The 15,593-nt window shown below is 38.2% G+C and overlaps 1 protein-coding gene across 4 annotated transcripts in view; it reads left to right on the top strand.

Moving 5' to 3' along the window:
• The window catches only part of IMMP1L (inner mitochondrial membrane peptidase subunit 1), a 32,124-nt gene that overhangs the window by 616 nt on the left and 15,915 nt on the right, over window positions 1–15,593 (top strand). Inside the window, exons 1-4 of one of the 4 annotated variants that reach the window (XM_041461744.1) lie at window positions 8,640–8,775; window positions 13,415–13,547; window positions 14,293–14,381; window positions 14,947–15,073. In XM_041461744.1, coding sequence (XP_041317678.1) covers window positions 13,443–13,547; window positions 14,293–14,381; window positions 14,947–15,073 — 321 coding nt within the window. In that variant the 5' untranslated portion in view covers window positions 8,640–8,775; window positions 13,415–13,442. Of the gene's footprint in view, window positions 1–8,639; window positions 8,776–13,411; window positions 13,548–14,292; window positions 14,382–14,946; window positions 15,074–15,593 lie in introns of those variants that run through there. The other 3 variants (XM_041461745.1, XM_041461743.1, XM_041461746.1) reach the window with 3 other exon arrangements.

The raw sequence follows: 15,593 nt of genomic DNA, 5'->3' as shown, positions 1-15,593 counted from the left end.
TTCAGAGGCATCCCAAGCTGCTTGAAGACACTTGTACAAGCAGGATAAAAAAACGAAGCTTTGATACTATAATCCCTCACTCTCAGTCTTTAATTCCAGTGAATCGTGTTTACTGTTGTTCTAAGCCAACTTTCTGAACACCTGTGGTTCTTGAGTCTCTTTTTAATTGAGGGGAAAAAATCCTCGTGTTAAATACGAGCAGCATGAAAGAGCAGCAATATGTGGGCAGTCCTGAACCTCAGAGTTTCCCTTCGTATCCAATTCAAATTCAGGAGCATGAAACTTCAGCATGATGTCTCCCTAGCTGGGAAAAGGATGTTTTTTTTGCTGCTGGCCAAGCTTCCACACATGCTGAGCAGTAGACAAGTCAGGATCTTTTATCAGGAGTATCAAGAGGTAGTCTTAATGGCTTGTATTTTCTGCTAAACTCTGAAATATTGAATGATACTTAAATATAGATTATTGTTTAATGAAAGTTAGAAGTATCTGCCTGTGGAGGAGAAAAATCAAAGGAGTCTGGAAACCATGGCAAGAAATAAACATAGATGTTTAATTTCACTTCTGTAATATGTGACCAACGAGGTGTGAATATCTGTAACAGGAAAGGCCAACAAAATAAAGACCCAAAGCATAATTCACAATTCTTTTAAAAGCGTTTGGGCCTCTGTTTCTGTCAGTGGGATCCTGTGGTGTGAATTCTGTCTGACTGAAGAGAAGCCTGAAACCTAGGGAGAGTTCTCCACTTTTAAAATTCACAGTTACTCTGCCTTTTCTTCCTGTGCTGTGCTCCTGGAGCCCAAATCCCTGAAGATCTCAGGTGTGAGTGCTTGCAGGTGTATGTGACACAACAACTGCAGGATACTGTGCCTTTTCTTACTGTGCTGTGCTCCTGGAGCCCAAATCCCTGAAGATCTCAGGGATCTGGGTGCTTGCAGGTGTATGTGACACAACAACTGCAGGATACTGTGCCTTTTCTTACTGTGCTGTGCTCCTGGAGCCCAAATCCTTGAAGATCTCAGGGATCTGGGTGCTTGCAGGTGTGTGTGACACAACAGTTGCAGGATATCTGTTGAGAACTTTGTTACAGAGGCTCGTGACCCAGTGGTGAGGATACCTCTGATAAGTCACTGCTTGCCTGTCAGAAGGAGAATCCAGTGATAAACTGCACATATTCAATCTCTGGGATGGTTTTTTCCCATTCCAAGCAGTACATTTTCTTACTTCATTAACACAAAGTATTTCCTTGCTTTATTGTTTTTTTTTATTGTAGGTTGTCTTAACTTCACAGCATAGGTGTAAGCATACATCCAGGGCTGAGCCCTCTCTTCTGTTCTTTCAATACTATTTGTCTGACATGTAAGGGGGTTTTTTTTATACTTTTTAACCTTATTTTCCTACAGGCCAATTAAAATTGGAGGCAAAATAATTCCTTCTCTTTTTTTTTATTTTTTTTTTCTCTTTCCTATTGGAAAGAGAACACACATAATGAAAGTATTTTGCAAATGGGAGCACTTGTGCCATGCCTCTACCATTTGCAGTGTTTCTTGGATAACCTGCACATTTCCTGGCAGTCTCAGTGGCTCAGGAGCTGATCCAGTGGGTCAGGGTTGCAAGAGAGGCAATCTCACTCCCTCCTCCTCCTCTGTTTCCAATCCAGCAAACCCTGGTGCTGCTCAGTTCCCTCCTTGGGCTGGTTGAGCTCGCTGACCTGACTTGGAGCTATCGATTGACTTTCTCAATAGTTTCATTTTGTGCCATGCTGTGAGCTGGTGCTGCATGGAGAAGGGCAGCCCAGCCTCCCAGCTCTTGCCACCTGGGAACTTTGTACTTATTTCAGAATAAAAACTGGATTTTTACACAGAAAATGGATTTTTACATAAAGTAATATTTTCGTTGCAAATTTTTTTTTGTAGATATCCTTCCCAATATAAAGAAATGGTGTCTTACATTGTAACAGCTTGAGAGACTGTTTCATGTATAACAAAAATAATGAAGTAGATACAATTTTTTCAGTATGAGAACTGAACTTTTAAAATGTAGCAGTAGTTCTGTTGTGGTGTTCATTTATTCCCAGTCACATTTTAATCTGCTGGGTGCAGTTAAAATCCTGCTGATTTAGATAATGAGTGGAAATAGCTATTTTTCAGTAGGTGGGGGATTTTTCAGATGTTAACATTTTAATACAATAAAGCTTTCCAACTGCTTATGTGCTTATGGAAATACTGCTTACAACATCTGACTTTACCTGTATATCAGATAAATTTCAGAGAAGGAACTAATTTAATGGAGGTTTAATTTCATATTTATTTTTAGTTAATTATTTTTAAATCAATGATGTTTCATTTTCAGGAATAACGATATTTTTTCACCCTTTTTGAATGATACTGAAGGTTTGCTTATGTTCACATGTCCAGTTTTGCAAAGGTGAATTTCCAGTCATTGTAGAAGATCCCATTAGGATCTGCTGTCTGGCAGAAAGCAAGACCACAGAAATTGTAGCTCTAAACATTACCCTCATCCTCAAATGCACATTATGAGGTAGAGAAGTCCTGCTATTCCTGCTCTAGGTGTGGAATTGAAATGCAGAGAAACTAAGGAACACTGAAATTATTTCCAGTGCTCAGGAAGTGTCTTAGGAAGTTATTTCTTGTCAGCTGAGCTATGGACAATTTGCAGTGGACAGGGGTCCTACTCAGCTCATTGGAGAATGGCGAGGTTTAAACATCTTTGGTCTATTTTGGGATGTCTCAAACTGTAGAATATCAACTTTCCTTCCTCTCAGGTCGCATGTTGTCACATAGACCTGGTCAAATGGGGATGTCAGTTTTAACTGCAAATCCTAACTGCTGTGGAGAAATCAAGCTCTCTCTCCTCTTATTGCAAACTTGCTGTCCAGTTTAGCTACTTGTCTGTGCAAAATGCAGATTCTAAGATGGGTTAAGAGGATTTTGGGTGAAAGTTCCCTAAGGAAAAAAAAAAATGGAGAGAATACAATGGTAAGCAAGAGAGCAGTCGGAACATTTGGGAAAAGGTTATGCTTGGAATTTGATCTGCAACAACATTTGACATTTCTCTTCCAAAACTGTAGCCTATAGACTTGGGAGAAATCCTGGTGTCCCCAGAACAGCAGTCCTTAAAGTGTGCTTTGGATATTTGTGGTTGATAAGCACAGTTGACATGGCCTCTCTTTACCATGTGGTTTGGCCTTATGGGCTTGCAGGGCAAGTTGACACCAGCAGCATTGTGTGGGCAGCATTATTGATGGATGTGTTCTGTTGTGTTTCTTGCAAATTAATGGTTTTTCTAGGTTTTAATTGTGCTGCAGAAGATTCATGTATGCTCTTGTCTTTGAACAAAATGTTGTTCATTTTGGAATAAAATGCCGGCCCATTTTATTTCAAACCTGTATGTCTGCCCAACCTGCTTTCAGTGATATTTTTCTGTGTGGGATAGAGAACCAGAAAACCACATTTGATCTGCAAGTGCATTTGATAATACTCTTCAAAAGCTGTAGCCTACAAATTTGGGGAAAATCCTGGTGTCCCCAGAATAGCAGCCCTTGAGGTGTGCTTTGGATAATTGTGGTTGAGCAGAGGAAGCACATTTGACGTGGTCTCTCTTTACCACGTGGTTTGTCCTTCTGGGCTTGCGGGGCAAGTTAACACCAGGAGTGTTCCTCAACAACAGGGTGTTACACCTGGATGTGTTCTATTTGCTTTCAAATCAATGGCTTTGCTGCATTTTAATTGTGCTGCAGAAGATTCATGTATGCTCTTGTCTTTGAACAAAATGCTGTTCATTTTGGAATAAAACGCCAGCCCATTTTATTTCAAGTTTATTTCGTTTATGTATGTCTGCCAGACCAGTTTTCAGTGATATTTTCCTGTAGGATTTACATGTGGGATAGAGAACCAGAAAACCACATCCCAGTAGCAGTTCTAATTCATAATCTTATTAGTGTTTGCTGTTCCATCTCCAGGCTGCTTCGCTCATCAGTTGTGGAATGTGCTGGTATTAGACTGTACTGATTAAAGTTTTATAGGCACCAAATCAGATTAGCCAGCGAGTCACCTGACCAGGCTGGGCTTGCAGTCATGTGAGCCACGCCCTGCTGAGCTCCTGCTGGCAGCTGAAACAAGGTAGTTTGCTTTTGAGATGTTCTTAAGTATCTAACAGCATGGGTCGTGGATTATGGCTGCAAAGAAGATGGCTTCATTTTCCTGATCTTTGAACTAGCTAGAATGGGATAAGTTTGAAAGTGCAGGATCTTCAGGCTATGAGCCAACAACTGGAAAGAATGTTTAATCCTGGAAGCTCTGACACCAAAAGACCTGGGTTTTTTTCAGTGTGAAAAAGCTTAAAGACTGCTTATTGAGTCAGTCTGTGGCAAATGAAAGAAGTATTTGGATTGTTTAGGACTTGCCAGTTGTATGATACTATAGTAAACATAATATCTTATTCAGAAAGCGTCTGGATGTTACCTAAATTCATCCTTGTGGGTATCCTGAGCAACAGGAAAGAAATTTAAACCTGTGTCAAATTTAAACAGCTCTTTCAAAATAGAAATAAATCAAGAGATGTGAGTTAAAGTATGTGCTGAAGACAAGAAATTATTTTAAAAGTTACTTCATGTTTCTGTAATTTCAGAACTGTACAATATTATATTACTGAAACCTGTAGAATAATAATCTTGAAAGTGAATTGTGAGTTTAATTTAGAGCATAATACAGATTAGTGCTGTATTTAATAGAGATTATTTTCCTTGTATTTCTCATACTTCCTGGTGAGACCCACAAACATGGAAGGAACCTCAGGTTTCCGTGTACTGGCCAATGATGTTTTTTGGTTATTGTCTCCCATAGATATTCCAGACTGGAATGCCAGCTTGATTTTTCAGCTCCCACTGACTTTCACAGCACTCTGGCCATCGACAGAGTGGGGCATGGGCCAGGGTGTGCTGCAGTAAATAATTCTGTACTGATGTGTATTGCTTGCTCTTCAAAAAATCTGACTGGAATGGTAAACTAATTCAGTCACTGAGGGGCAGATGAAGAAAATTTTGGCCTTTAAGTAGTCAGGAAGTAAAATTGAGATTTTTCAGTGTGCGTTATAAAGTTGGATATAAGACAAGCAAGCAATGCAGTAAAACTCGTTGTAAAGCCAGATTCACAGCTGTGGAATGGTAAACTAATTCGGTCACTGAGGGGCAGATGAAGAAAATTTTGGCCTTTAAGTAGTCAGGAAGTAAAATTGAGATTTTTTCAGTGTGCGTTATAAAGTTGAATATAAGACAAGCAAGCAATGTAGTAAAACTCATTGTAAAGCCAGATTCACAACTAGCTACTTAGGGAAATTTAAATTGTTTCAAATTTGAAATAATGTTTTGGTGAAATAATAAAATAAAATAATGAATGTCTGGCCTTTTTTTGTAGCCAGGCTGTATTTTAGCAAATCATCATTATTCTTTATCTCAGTGGATTCAGCTTCCATTTCCTACACTGAGCCTGCCAATTCCATACCAAAAGTTCTTTGTGTGAACCCCATTTCAGGAGCATCTATCTGGGAGCAGGGCTGCCATTTTTTCCAATTTCACCCCCCGTTGTACTGAATTGCATTTTGTGTGAGATAATATATGTAAAAGGAATAAAAATGAATCAACATTTAAAATTGTAGACATTGAAACAGATTGAGGGAAGCCAAAATGTTATCAGGGTCCTAGAAATAACAGTCCTCTAAGTGGTTACTGCAAAATAACTCAGTGTGGGACACACAATATTATTGAAACCTGCAGAACAATAATCTTGAAAATGAATTGTAAGTTTAATTCAGTTGTGGGTGCTGTTGGAAATGTGAGCGTCACTAATTGTTTCAAAGATCTGTCTTGGTTTTGTGTGTAAAGAACAGAATGTCTTATTTCATTGCAGTGAGGGGGTAATTAATCTGAAGTTTTAGCCCCAGGGTTTATTAGAATACCTGTGTCTCTTCAGCAGGCATGTTTTCAATATTTCTCTGATTTACAGCTGTGACTGTGTCCCTAGCAGAGGGAGAAAGGTAATGGAGCTTTTTTTTTTTTTTGCACCCTGCTCTTATATTTCTGTGAAAACTGTTGTGAGGCTCACACATTCTTGGAGCCTCATGCTCCCACCTTTTCTCGATGGTGCTTCCATTGGTCCAAGAAGTGTGAGCCATTGATCTTGGTGTTCTCATGCTATTGCCAAGCCACAATGATTTTTTCATAGAATTTTTAACATTTCTGGCACAGAACTGAAATTCACAAACATTAAGTTGTAGGAATATCATCAATTTTCTTAGCATGCACAAAGTGTCTGTGAAAGGAGCTGTATGACAGTCACTGATTTTCCTTTTAGAAAAGCAATGTATTATGGAAGAAAGGGCAAGCCATGTTCCATACTTTTGGAACAAACCAGATGAGCAAATGTAGATGAAATGACATCTTAGCACTTCCTAAAACCCTAAATAGTTTTAAAGAATGCAATTCAGGGAGGCAGTACTAATGAAATTATACCGTGCTTGTTTCTGTACTGCTTTTCTGTTTCACCAGTACTTGTGTCCTCGTTGGGCTGGGTGTGTGTGGTAAAATGAGCCATGCAGGCTCTGCTTGGTGATGTGTTTGGTATCAGTGAGGGTGCAGTTTGTGGGGCTAGAGCATGCTCAGCACCTCAGCTTAGGATCATTTGCTAAATTGGAGAAAGGCACCTCTACTTATTTGATTCACTAAGTAGTCAGTTTTCACATTTATTATTGTGTCAGCTGTATCTTTTATTTTAAACCATCAAATTAAATAATAGCTTATGCTAGCTTTCTATTTTAGTTCATGCATTTAAAACCTGGAAGTCAGATAAAAAGATAGTTTCAGAATAAATTCAAGTATATTATTTATGAGTGGAGCAACACATTAGCATGGAGTTCACAATAGATCATATCGCTTTTATTCCATCTTACAAGCTTAGCAGCACAAACAGAATAATCAACATATTATTTGGCTGTCATCTGCTGAACAGAAAGCAGAGATCACAAGGAGGTTTTCCCTAGCTGCAGTGATGGCCTTTTTGTTCCAAGCCCCCATCTGGGAGGGCCATGGTGTGTTATCATATGGAACGCGGGGTTTGCTGTAATCTGCTTAGCTGCACTGCAGTTTGAATCTTTATTCCATGTTTGTGTAATTTATAATTTTAATGAGACCGTGGCTCTTGTGGGCTTTGAAATATATTAAAAGCTCTTTTGTGCATATGCTTTTGTTCTTGCTTAATAGGCTCAGTGTATTTAAAACTGATGAATTTTTATTCATGGATTTGGATGTCTGGGGATTAACTTAGACTGAATATCATTGCACTCATCTATTGATGTTTGGAACTTTTTTATACTTGTATCTCTAAGTGGAGAAGACCTTACAGAACTTGTGTTTTACACATAAAACAGCTCAGAAATAACTATTAAATTTTATTGAGCAATGAACAGAAATACTGATTATAGTTATTGTTTTACTTCATAAACTCTCCTGAAGTACCATTTTGCTCTGAGAAAAAGTCCTTGAGTCCATGTACATGTGTGTATTTAGAACATTGTAACTAAAAAGCAGTTTGGGAAAGTGGTCAACATTTTTGCAGAATAACAGCAGTGATAAGCACTTGATTTACATTTTTCTTCTATTCAGGTAATTTGAAAATGTAAATATTGAGGACTCTCTTGTTTGACTGTGTTGCCTTTCTCCTGTTTTAACACATTTTTTTAATGCAGAGTGTGCATAAGCTATTTCATTAGAAGGTGATGCTCATAACTGGAGAGTATTGATAAACATGCAGAAGGATTCTTCACTGCTATTTTCTGCCAGTGCTAAAATTGATCTTGTTTTTTGCTTTTGTATTTTTCAGATGTTTAATGGTTTGTTTATTTGTTTGATTTACTATTTGTTTAAAGATTTGATACTTTGTGACTTCTGTCTTTTTAAACTACTGTGGAGCACTCTTCAATGATGGCATTCTCTCTGAGACCAACACTGATAATAAGATGGAGACAACTGTGTTTTTTCTAAATAGTCTTGCTGATGGTGTACTGAAATGTGAAGGGGGTTTAGGTTTTTGTTTGTGGTGTTTTTGTTGGATTTGCTGTTTTTTACCAGCAAACCATCCTCTTTGTAATGACAGAATATTTTAAGTAAACAGCCTTTTTAGTTCTCAGTGCACAGGGGAGTTATTTATCCCTCTTCCCTTCACTGCTTTGAGTAGTATTTCCAAAATCATATTTCCACAAGATGTGTCAGCTGGGAAGTGCAGAGGACATGAGAGCCATGGGCAACTTCATGTTCTGTAGGGTTGTAGATTTTTAGTGCCTGATGTGAGAATTAGGCTTGTAACTCTTTGTCTTACTAAATTGAAATGAATTTTCAATGTTGATGTGTCTGTGTCTGAAGGAAGTGAATGTATTGAAATTGAAGATAAACACGTGTTGTTATTTGACCATTGTGACATAGGCACAGCCCGTTTTTCTCAGTTACCAGGAACGGGACTATGGTGTCTGCCAGACCTTTGGTGTTTGTCCTGACTTTGACCTTGTTGCAGAAGACTGTAAAGTGAATATTTTGGCATCCCTCAGAGGCCCATGTATGACCATGTCTTTGCTCAGCTGTCTGGATTTCGCTGTTCAGCAAAGAGGAGTGAATGGAGCTGCGGAGGAGGACAAGCTTTGGAATGCATCTGGCCATTAAAACAGCGTTTTATTCAGGGTTGTGCAAGTGTTAGGAGCTGCTTCCCAAAGGTAAATAGAACCAGTGAGAACTACCTGAAATCTGTGTTGGGAAATTGCTCATTCTTGTCTGTAGTCTCTGGTTATTTAACACCAGCCAATTGTGTTATGTTTACAGGATTAAACTCCTTGTCAGCTTGACATCAGCAGCTGAAGGAGCTGAAGGAGCTCTTGTTGGAGACAAACTGCCAGTGCCTAGTAGAGATAATGTGTAAAAAAGCAATCTCTTCCAGAATATCAGCAAGCTTGCTCACATTTGCCAGACCAAGTCCAGTGTTTCTCCTAGAGTAAAGCAACAGCTGGAAATAAAAAGCAATTCTTCTGATCTCCATCACAGAGGGATCTTTTGAAAATTGTTCTTTATTTTGCTTTAGATGTTCAGAATCCTCAGATTGACATTAGAATATTTAAAGCATTTTGTATATTTGTATATCTATTTAAAGCATATTGTGTATCTAATATGGGAAGCATCCAAAAAAAAGTTACACACCCTTCGCTCTTCTACATATGTGACCTCAGTTTCATGCAGAAGTTTTAAAATAATAGTTTAATATAAATAACAGCTCAAACATAAATATTTAAATGGCCTAGTCAGCGTGCAGTTTTTTCTTTGGTTTGGGTTTTTGGATTGTTTTTTAAAGTAATCTCAGGGTAATTCTATGGGAAAGAGATGGTGCAAGTTATGTGTAGAGAAAGGTGTCTGGTTAGAAGTGGAGAGTGTTAGGAGAAGAGTTTCTGTTATGGAAGGAAAACTGATAATCTCTCACTACGTATTCAATGAAATTCCAGAATTGGGAAACATTATATAAAGCAAATGTGACCGGAAATGTTTTATGAAAGTGAAAAATCTATTTAGTGCTAAATGCAGTGATTGTTTAGTCACACTTTCAGTGCCTGCAACTTTGATTTTCCTGTATTTAAAAATTCCTGTATTTAAAAATTCCTGATTTTCTGGAAATGATAAATCTGCTCATTGATTTTCTAATTTTATTATGTACACAATAATTGTAATCCAAGATTACAGCAAACAAGATGTTAATTTCTAGACAACCTATGTACATTTCCCTCAGAGTGCGAGCTCTACAGAAGCAAGGAGTACAAAGAGAATACCATTTGTGCTATCCTCACAGGAGCTGTCAATAAAAGATGTAATAGGGGATTTAGGAATCTGGAAATGGCCAACTAATTTATGTGAATCTATTTTATTTCAGCTAGAAAGCCCAAGCTCTGTTTCGTCTGCACTGCATATTGCAGAGCACAGGCTGTCTATAGAAAACCAGGCGGCTGCATATGGATAGTCCCTTGATATCATTCACTTGCTGTGTAATCTTATTATGCAAAGTTCTAATCTTCACCTAGAATGAATGCCTCTGGGTCAGAATATAGTCATATCAGGGTTTTTGAGGTCATGTTTTGTGATCCTTAGCTTATTCTTCTAAGTAGAGCTGGGATTTAAAGAGTATTCCCCAGACACTGGCAGAGATAGACGGCAAAACCTGCTGCCTTTTTGGAAGACAAGACCAACATGAGGTCCCTGGTAGGATTAAACTTGATTTGTAGCTGTAGGATTTTTTAACAGATGTATTATTGGACAGGGAATAGGGGGCCACCAGCACAGCGAAATTGGATCACAATTGGCATTCTCAGGGAGTCCGCTGGCTGCTAAAACAGCAGCTGCATGTGGATTTGACTTCTTTCAGGTGAAGCGACTTCCAGTCATTTGGAAAGGATGGGATGAAAAGGAACCTTGGTGATAATTTTGATGTCTGCAAGATTTAGTACCAATGTAATGGGATTATCGGTAACACCTTCGCTGCAGAAAAAGCCACCTGGCGCTATAACTGGCAGCAACTGAGAACTAATCCTTTCCCATCTCTTGGATGTCATTCATGAGGCTCAAAGTGATTTCTACCCTGCTAGCTGTGATTAATTTTATAAACAAACAAACAAAAACCGAGTGATGAAAGCACAGGCTATGGAAGGAAAAGGGAACAGAAGATACTAGTAATTACATTTTACATTTTATTTGCTGTGTATTTTGCAACTTTACAGTTGTGGTAAGATAATGAGATTGTGTTCTCTGTGATAAATATGGATGTGTGACCTTTTTTAACCAATGTTGATTTCAGTAGAAATTTTTCAGCTACCTGCTATATGATAGTAGGTAGTACCTGGAAGTAATTACAACAGGTTTTAGGCCATTAGTTCTGCAATAAGGATGTTTATACTACAGAGCCATTCAGTTTTCAAGGGGCCTCTGACTTAAATAATTTGTTTTATTGTGCTTAATGGCCTTATTTTTGATCTGGTGGAGGTGCCTGCTGATGGTAGTTTGTGTTAAAATTGTCATGTGGAAAACTGTTCAGCTGTTTACTTTCTTGTGATCAACAGTATGACATTGTTTCAAAAATGTAATGATATGAAGTTTTCAGAGGAAACAATTATATTTTAACAATTATACTTTTTAACAGTTATATTTTAATGATGCTGAAGTTAATTATTTCTGTGTGGTTTTGTTTGTTTTTTTTTTTTAATAAACTAGTTTGGTCTGTTTTTTTTTTTTTAACTGGACTTGCTACAACCAGTTATTAACTAGAAGTTATTACTTAAAATGACATGGAAACTTTTAAGATTTTAGTTCTTTGGAATGAATATTAGATGTCTAAAGATGAGCCTTAACATTTAAAACACCCTCCCATCCTCAGGAGGTACCTTGCCAGGGTCAGACTGTATAATCCAGGTATATATGTGTCTTCATTTGAAATTAGTTTCTTGAGTAGCACTCAAAAGCTTTTGTGTAAAGCTAAGAATTATTTGATCATTATCATAAAATCTGATAAGCTTGAGCATTTAAAAAAATCCTTTGTACTAAATTTATAAGAAGAGGTTGGTGAAATCTATGTCTCGGGAGTTAAGAATTTATTTTAAGGAAACTGGGAACAAAATTTGAGAGCTCTTCACTCATGTTCTGTCCTTGTGGTTAGTTTTTTTTTTTCATGGCAGCTCTGGCAGCAAGCAAAGCTCACTCTGAGTCCTGGGTTTCCCTGAGTAGCTCCCAAATCTACTCACAAGCATCCCAGGGAAACGTGTCCAGGGTAACTATCCTTGTTTGTGTCACCCAAAGCCCAAAAGGAAATGGCTTGCAATCACTTTGAAACTTGTTTTCTGACATGTTTAGCAGTTGTTTGGAGTTTCATAATAAAAGTATTTTAGTTACAACTTGATAGCTGTTGGCATGGGAGGCTTGCACGTTCTCTGGATGTTGTTACTGTTTATTTGTCCCAGTTTGATCTGTGGACTCTGGGCATTGTAATGCATTATTTGTAAATGCCTTTTTACCTGCAATACCCACAGGTGCCTAAATTCTCTACTATCTTAATATGTTAATATAAGGTTTCTGAATACCATGGGGCAAAAATAGAGGATGCTTCTGCAGTATTTTTCTTTCTCCCTGAACTGAGAATCAATGTGAGGCTCCTTTCTAGCAAGTGCTGTTAAGAAGGATTGATGACGGACTTCTCTCAAAACATAGTTGTGCATTCACCTACTTCTGCAACTCAGATTCATCTGCTGTGCCTCCACCTTCCTTTTGTGACCTGTGTCACAGTTCTGGGCTCTCAGTGTGTCTGGCCTGAGTAAGGCATTGGTTGGGGCACTGAATTGAGAAGAGCCAACCACTTCTGTGCCTCACCAGAATGGATTCTGCTGAAAGTGCATTCCCCTTCCAGGGGAGCTGTTCCAGTTCCTGCAGTGTCCTGCAGCGTGCTGGGTGCTGCATCTCCCTGACACAATTCAAGACTTCCATTTGCCATTGTATTTCAGGACATTACTGTGAAAATGGTCAGATAGTGAATGATGAATCACAGCTTGGTTTCAGTTGTTTTAGTCCAGAGAAGTTTGTGTAGATAAAAAAAGTATGGTCTCTTTTGGAACCAGGAAATGAACTTGTTAGAGAGTGTTTACTCCCAATAATGGTTGTCTTTTGAATGTAGTCAGGCAGAACTCCCACTAAATTCTAGTCAGGGTTGTGACAATAAAGCTATGCACTTTTAAATTCCTGTCTTTAATTTGTGAAATGTAGAGAAGATTATTTCATTTTGAAGTGCGCATGTTTTACACAGCATTTTTCCTTTTTTTTCTTTTCAACATACTGTATTTGCTCAGCAAACTCTATTGACCCATCTTAGTAAAAGAGGGAAATCTTGCAGTGGTTTTAGTTCACGAGAAGGCAACACTGCGTTTAAGGGGAGCAGATTTTTTGCAGAATGTAGACTTTTTTGCTTCAGTTACTTCGTTAGATCTGTTTTCCACTTCCTTAAGTGTAACCACCAAACTGTGATAAGGAAACATTTTATTTAGATTAGCATTGCAGGAATTGGATCTTCTAATCAGAGTTGGACTTGAATATTTGGGGAGGGGGAGTCAGAAGATGTTTACAGCTGCAGAAGTTATAGCACTGTGCTGCAGTGAGAACAGAAAAACCTGATGCCTTATTTCTCTATGCACCTCTTCAGGTCTGTCTGATTATTTGTTAGTATCATTACACTGTTGGGTGTTTTTAATCTTGTCTACCTGCTACACACAAAAGATGGGTTTGTACATGTTGGATTGCTTGCTCTCCAATGAATGATCCTCTTCTGTTTTGCTGTAGAGCCAGCTGGGCACCATCCCACTGTAGGATGCTTCGCAATGCCCTAGGAAAAACCTTCCGATTTCTGGGGTACACGGTGCAATATGGCTGCATAGCACACTGTGCCTTTGAGTACCTTGGAGGAATTGTTGTGGTAACTCTTCATTTTCATGACATTTAAAAGGAGATAAAACTGTAATACTGACATTTTTCTATGTGATGATGCCAATATTTCAGGTTTCTTAATTTTCTTTGAAGCATTTAACACAATTTATGGGAAGCAGGTCTGGCCCTTGTGAAAGTTCTTTATACTTTAGTCATTCACGTTTTCTGATGTGTTATTGCTTGAGGCATCACTGAAGTAAATGGGAAACTCTGATTAAGCCTTTTGCACAGAGTCCATCCTTTAAAAAAATCACTGGAGTCACTGACAGGAAATGTCTTTGTTTCACACTCTGGCCAAGTGTCTGAGTGTTTTATGCTCCTGCCCCTCCTCCCCAGGTCCTTAACCTTGCAGATACTGCTGCTGGGCATGGGGGAGTTTGGCTGTGAGCTGCTCTTGCAGCTTCTGTGATGATTCTGTGTCACAGAGAAGAGAAAGGGGTAAGCTGGTAGGGCTTTGAGCACTGATCCTAAAAATTTCCTGGAGATGCAGTAAGAGCCTGTAGCACCTGGTGCAGTTCAGGACCAATCCCAAGGAAATATGGAGCTGTAGCAGTTAGAGATGCTCTGGAGGCTCCCCTCAGCTATTAAATGCATCACACATTCCTTCTGTGAATGTAGAGATAGTTCTCTACATTCAACCTTTTCTAATTTATTACCATATCACTTGACTATAAGTTTAAGGTAGAAGTGGTTTGAAATAGTGATTTTTTTTCTCCTTTCTTTTTCATTTGCAGTGTTCTGGACCTTCCATGGAACCAACCATTCAGAACTCTGATGTTGTCTTTTCAGAGAACCTCAGCCGCCACTTTTACTGCATTCGAAAGTACGCTGCTCTCTTGAGAGCACATCTGGCATTCCCTTTGCCAGGGCTTGTCAATAATCACATTCTGCCCTTTACTTTTAGTGTACTTTTCTGCTTCTAACTTGTAATTTTTCATTGTGTCTAAAGGATCTTAAAATTACCAGCACAAACAGCCCAATGAACAACTTGTCAAAATTCAGTTTGGGTTTAGTCTGTTGTCACTATCACAGCTTTGTCCAAATAATAGAAAAAAAATCCTTTTTTTCCTCCCCCTAAATGATTCTACTGAGTGAATGTAACTTCTTTAAGCAGTTTGGTCTTGAAAACCAGCTATGGGTATTACTGTTCTCAGGTTGTAGTCTTAAATGTTACATAAATGATCTCAATAACAGTTTTAAAACTCTGTGAAATTACACCTGAGTAAAACTGAAGAAGCCAAAATTGTACGCAAGAATTTTCAGCACAATGGACTATCTTTAATATGTGTGAATATTTTTGGAGGAGATACATGGATGCTCATGTACTTAGCCAAATAGTTTGTAATTAGAATTCTTCTGTTTGTTTTTGTTTGTTTTTTTCCTCTCAGAGGAGATATTGTAATTGTGAAAAGCCCAAATGACCCCAAATCAAATATCTGTAAAAGAGTAATTGGCTTGGAAGGGGATAAAGTCTGCACAAGCAACCCTTCAGATTTCCTTAAGAGTCACAGCTATGTAAGTATTAGAGTTTCTTCCTATGTAAATTAATGATTACTTAAGTAGGCCTGATTGTCTGTAAAGGTTTTGCAATATTTGAGGATCGTAATAAATAATAAATTATGACATGAATAAATTATTATTCTTGAATATGTACAGTAACAAGTTGTACTTTTAGACTGTGTATGCCAGGCTGTCATTTTCTGCCTTTTGTTTCCGTAGGAACTGTAGACAGATAATATTTCTGCTGTGCTTTATGGAAGAATACTCTAAAATTCTCTGTATAAAGTGCAAAAGACAGATGCAGGTGCTTGGTGTTCAGGCAGACTGTTCCTGTATTTTAAACGCTAAGAAGTGAATATTTGACTCTTCAATAGCTTTGCAGATTTTTCTTACAAAATTATACTTTAGTGTAGCTCTATTTCAATGTAGCAATATTTTCATGTTCCTCAGTATGGTAACTTGGCCAAAATATCAGGTGATGCAATCAAAAGGGAAAAATAATCTCAATGTTCATTTGTCCTTATGCAGATAGGCT

This window comes from Pyrgilauda ruficollis, unplaced genomic scaffold, assembly GCF_017590135.1.
Source record: "Pyrgilauda ruficollis isolate IOZ18807 unplaced genomic scaffold, ASM1759013v1 scaffold153, whole genome shotgun sequence".
Classification (NCBI taxonomy): domain Eukaryota; kingdom Metazoa; phylum Chordata; class Aves; order Passeriformes; family Passeridae; genus Pyrgilauda; species Pyrgilauda ruficollis.
The sequence above is the reverse complement of the archived record's forward strand: the minus strand, read 5'-3'. Positions and strand labels throughout refer to the sequence as shown.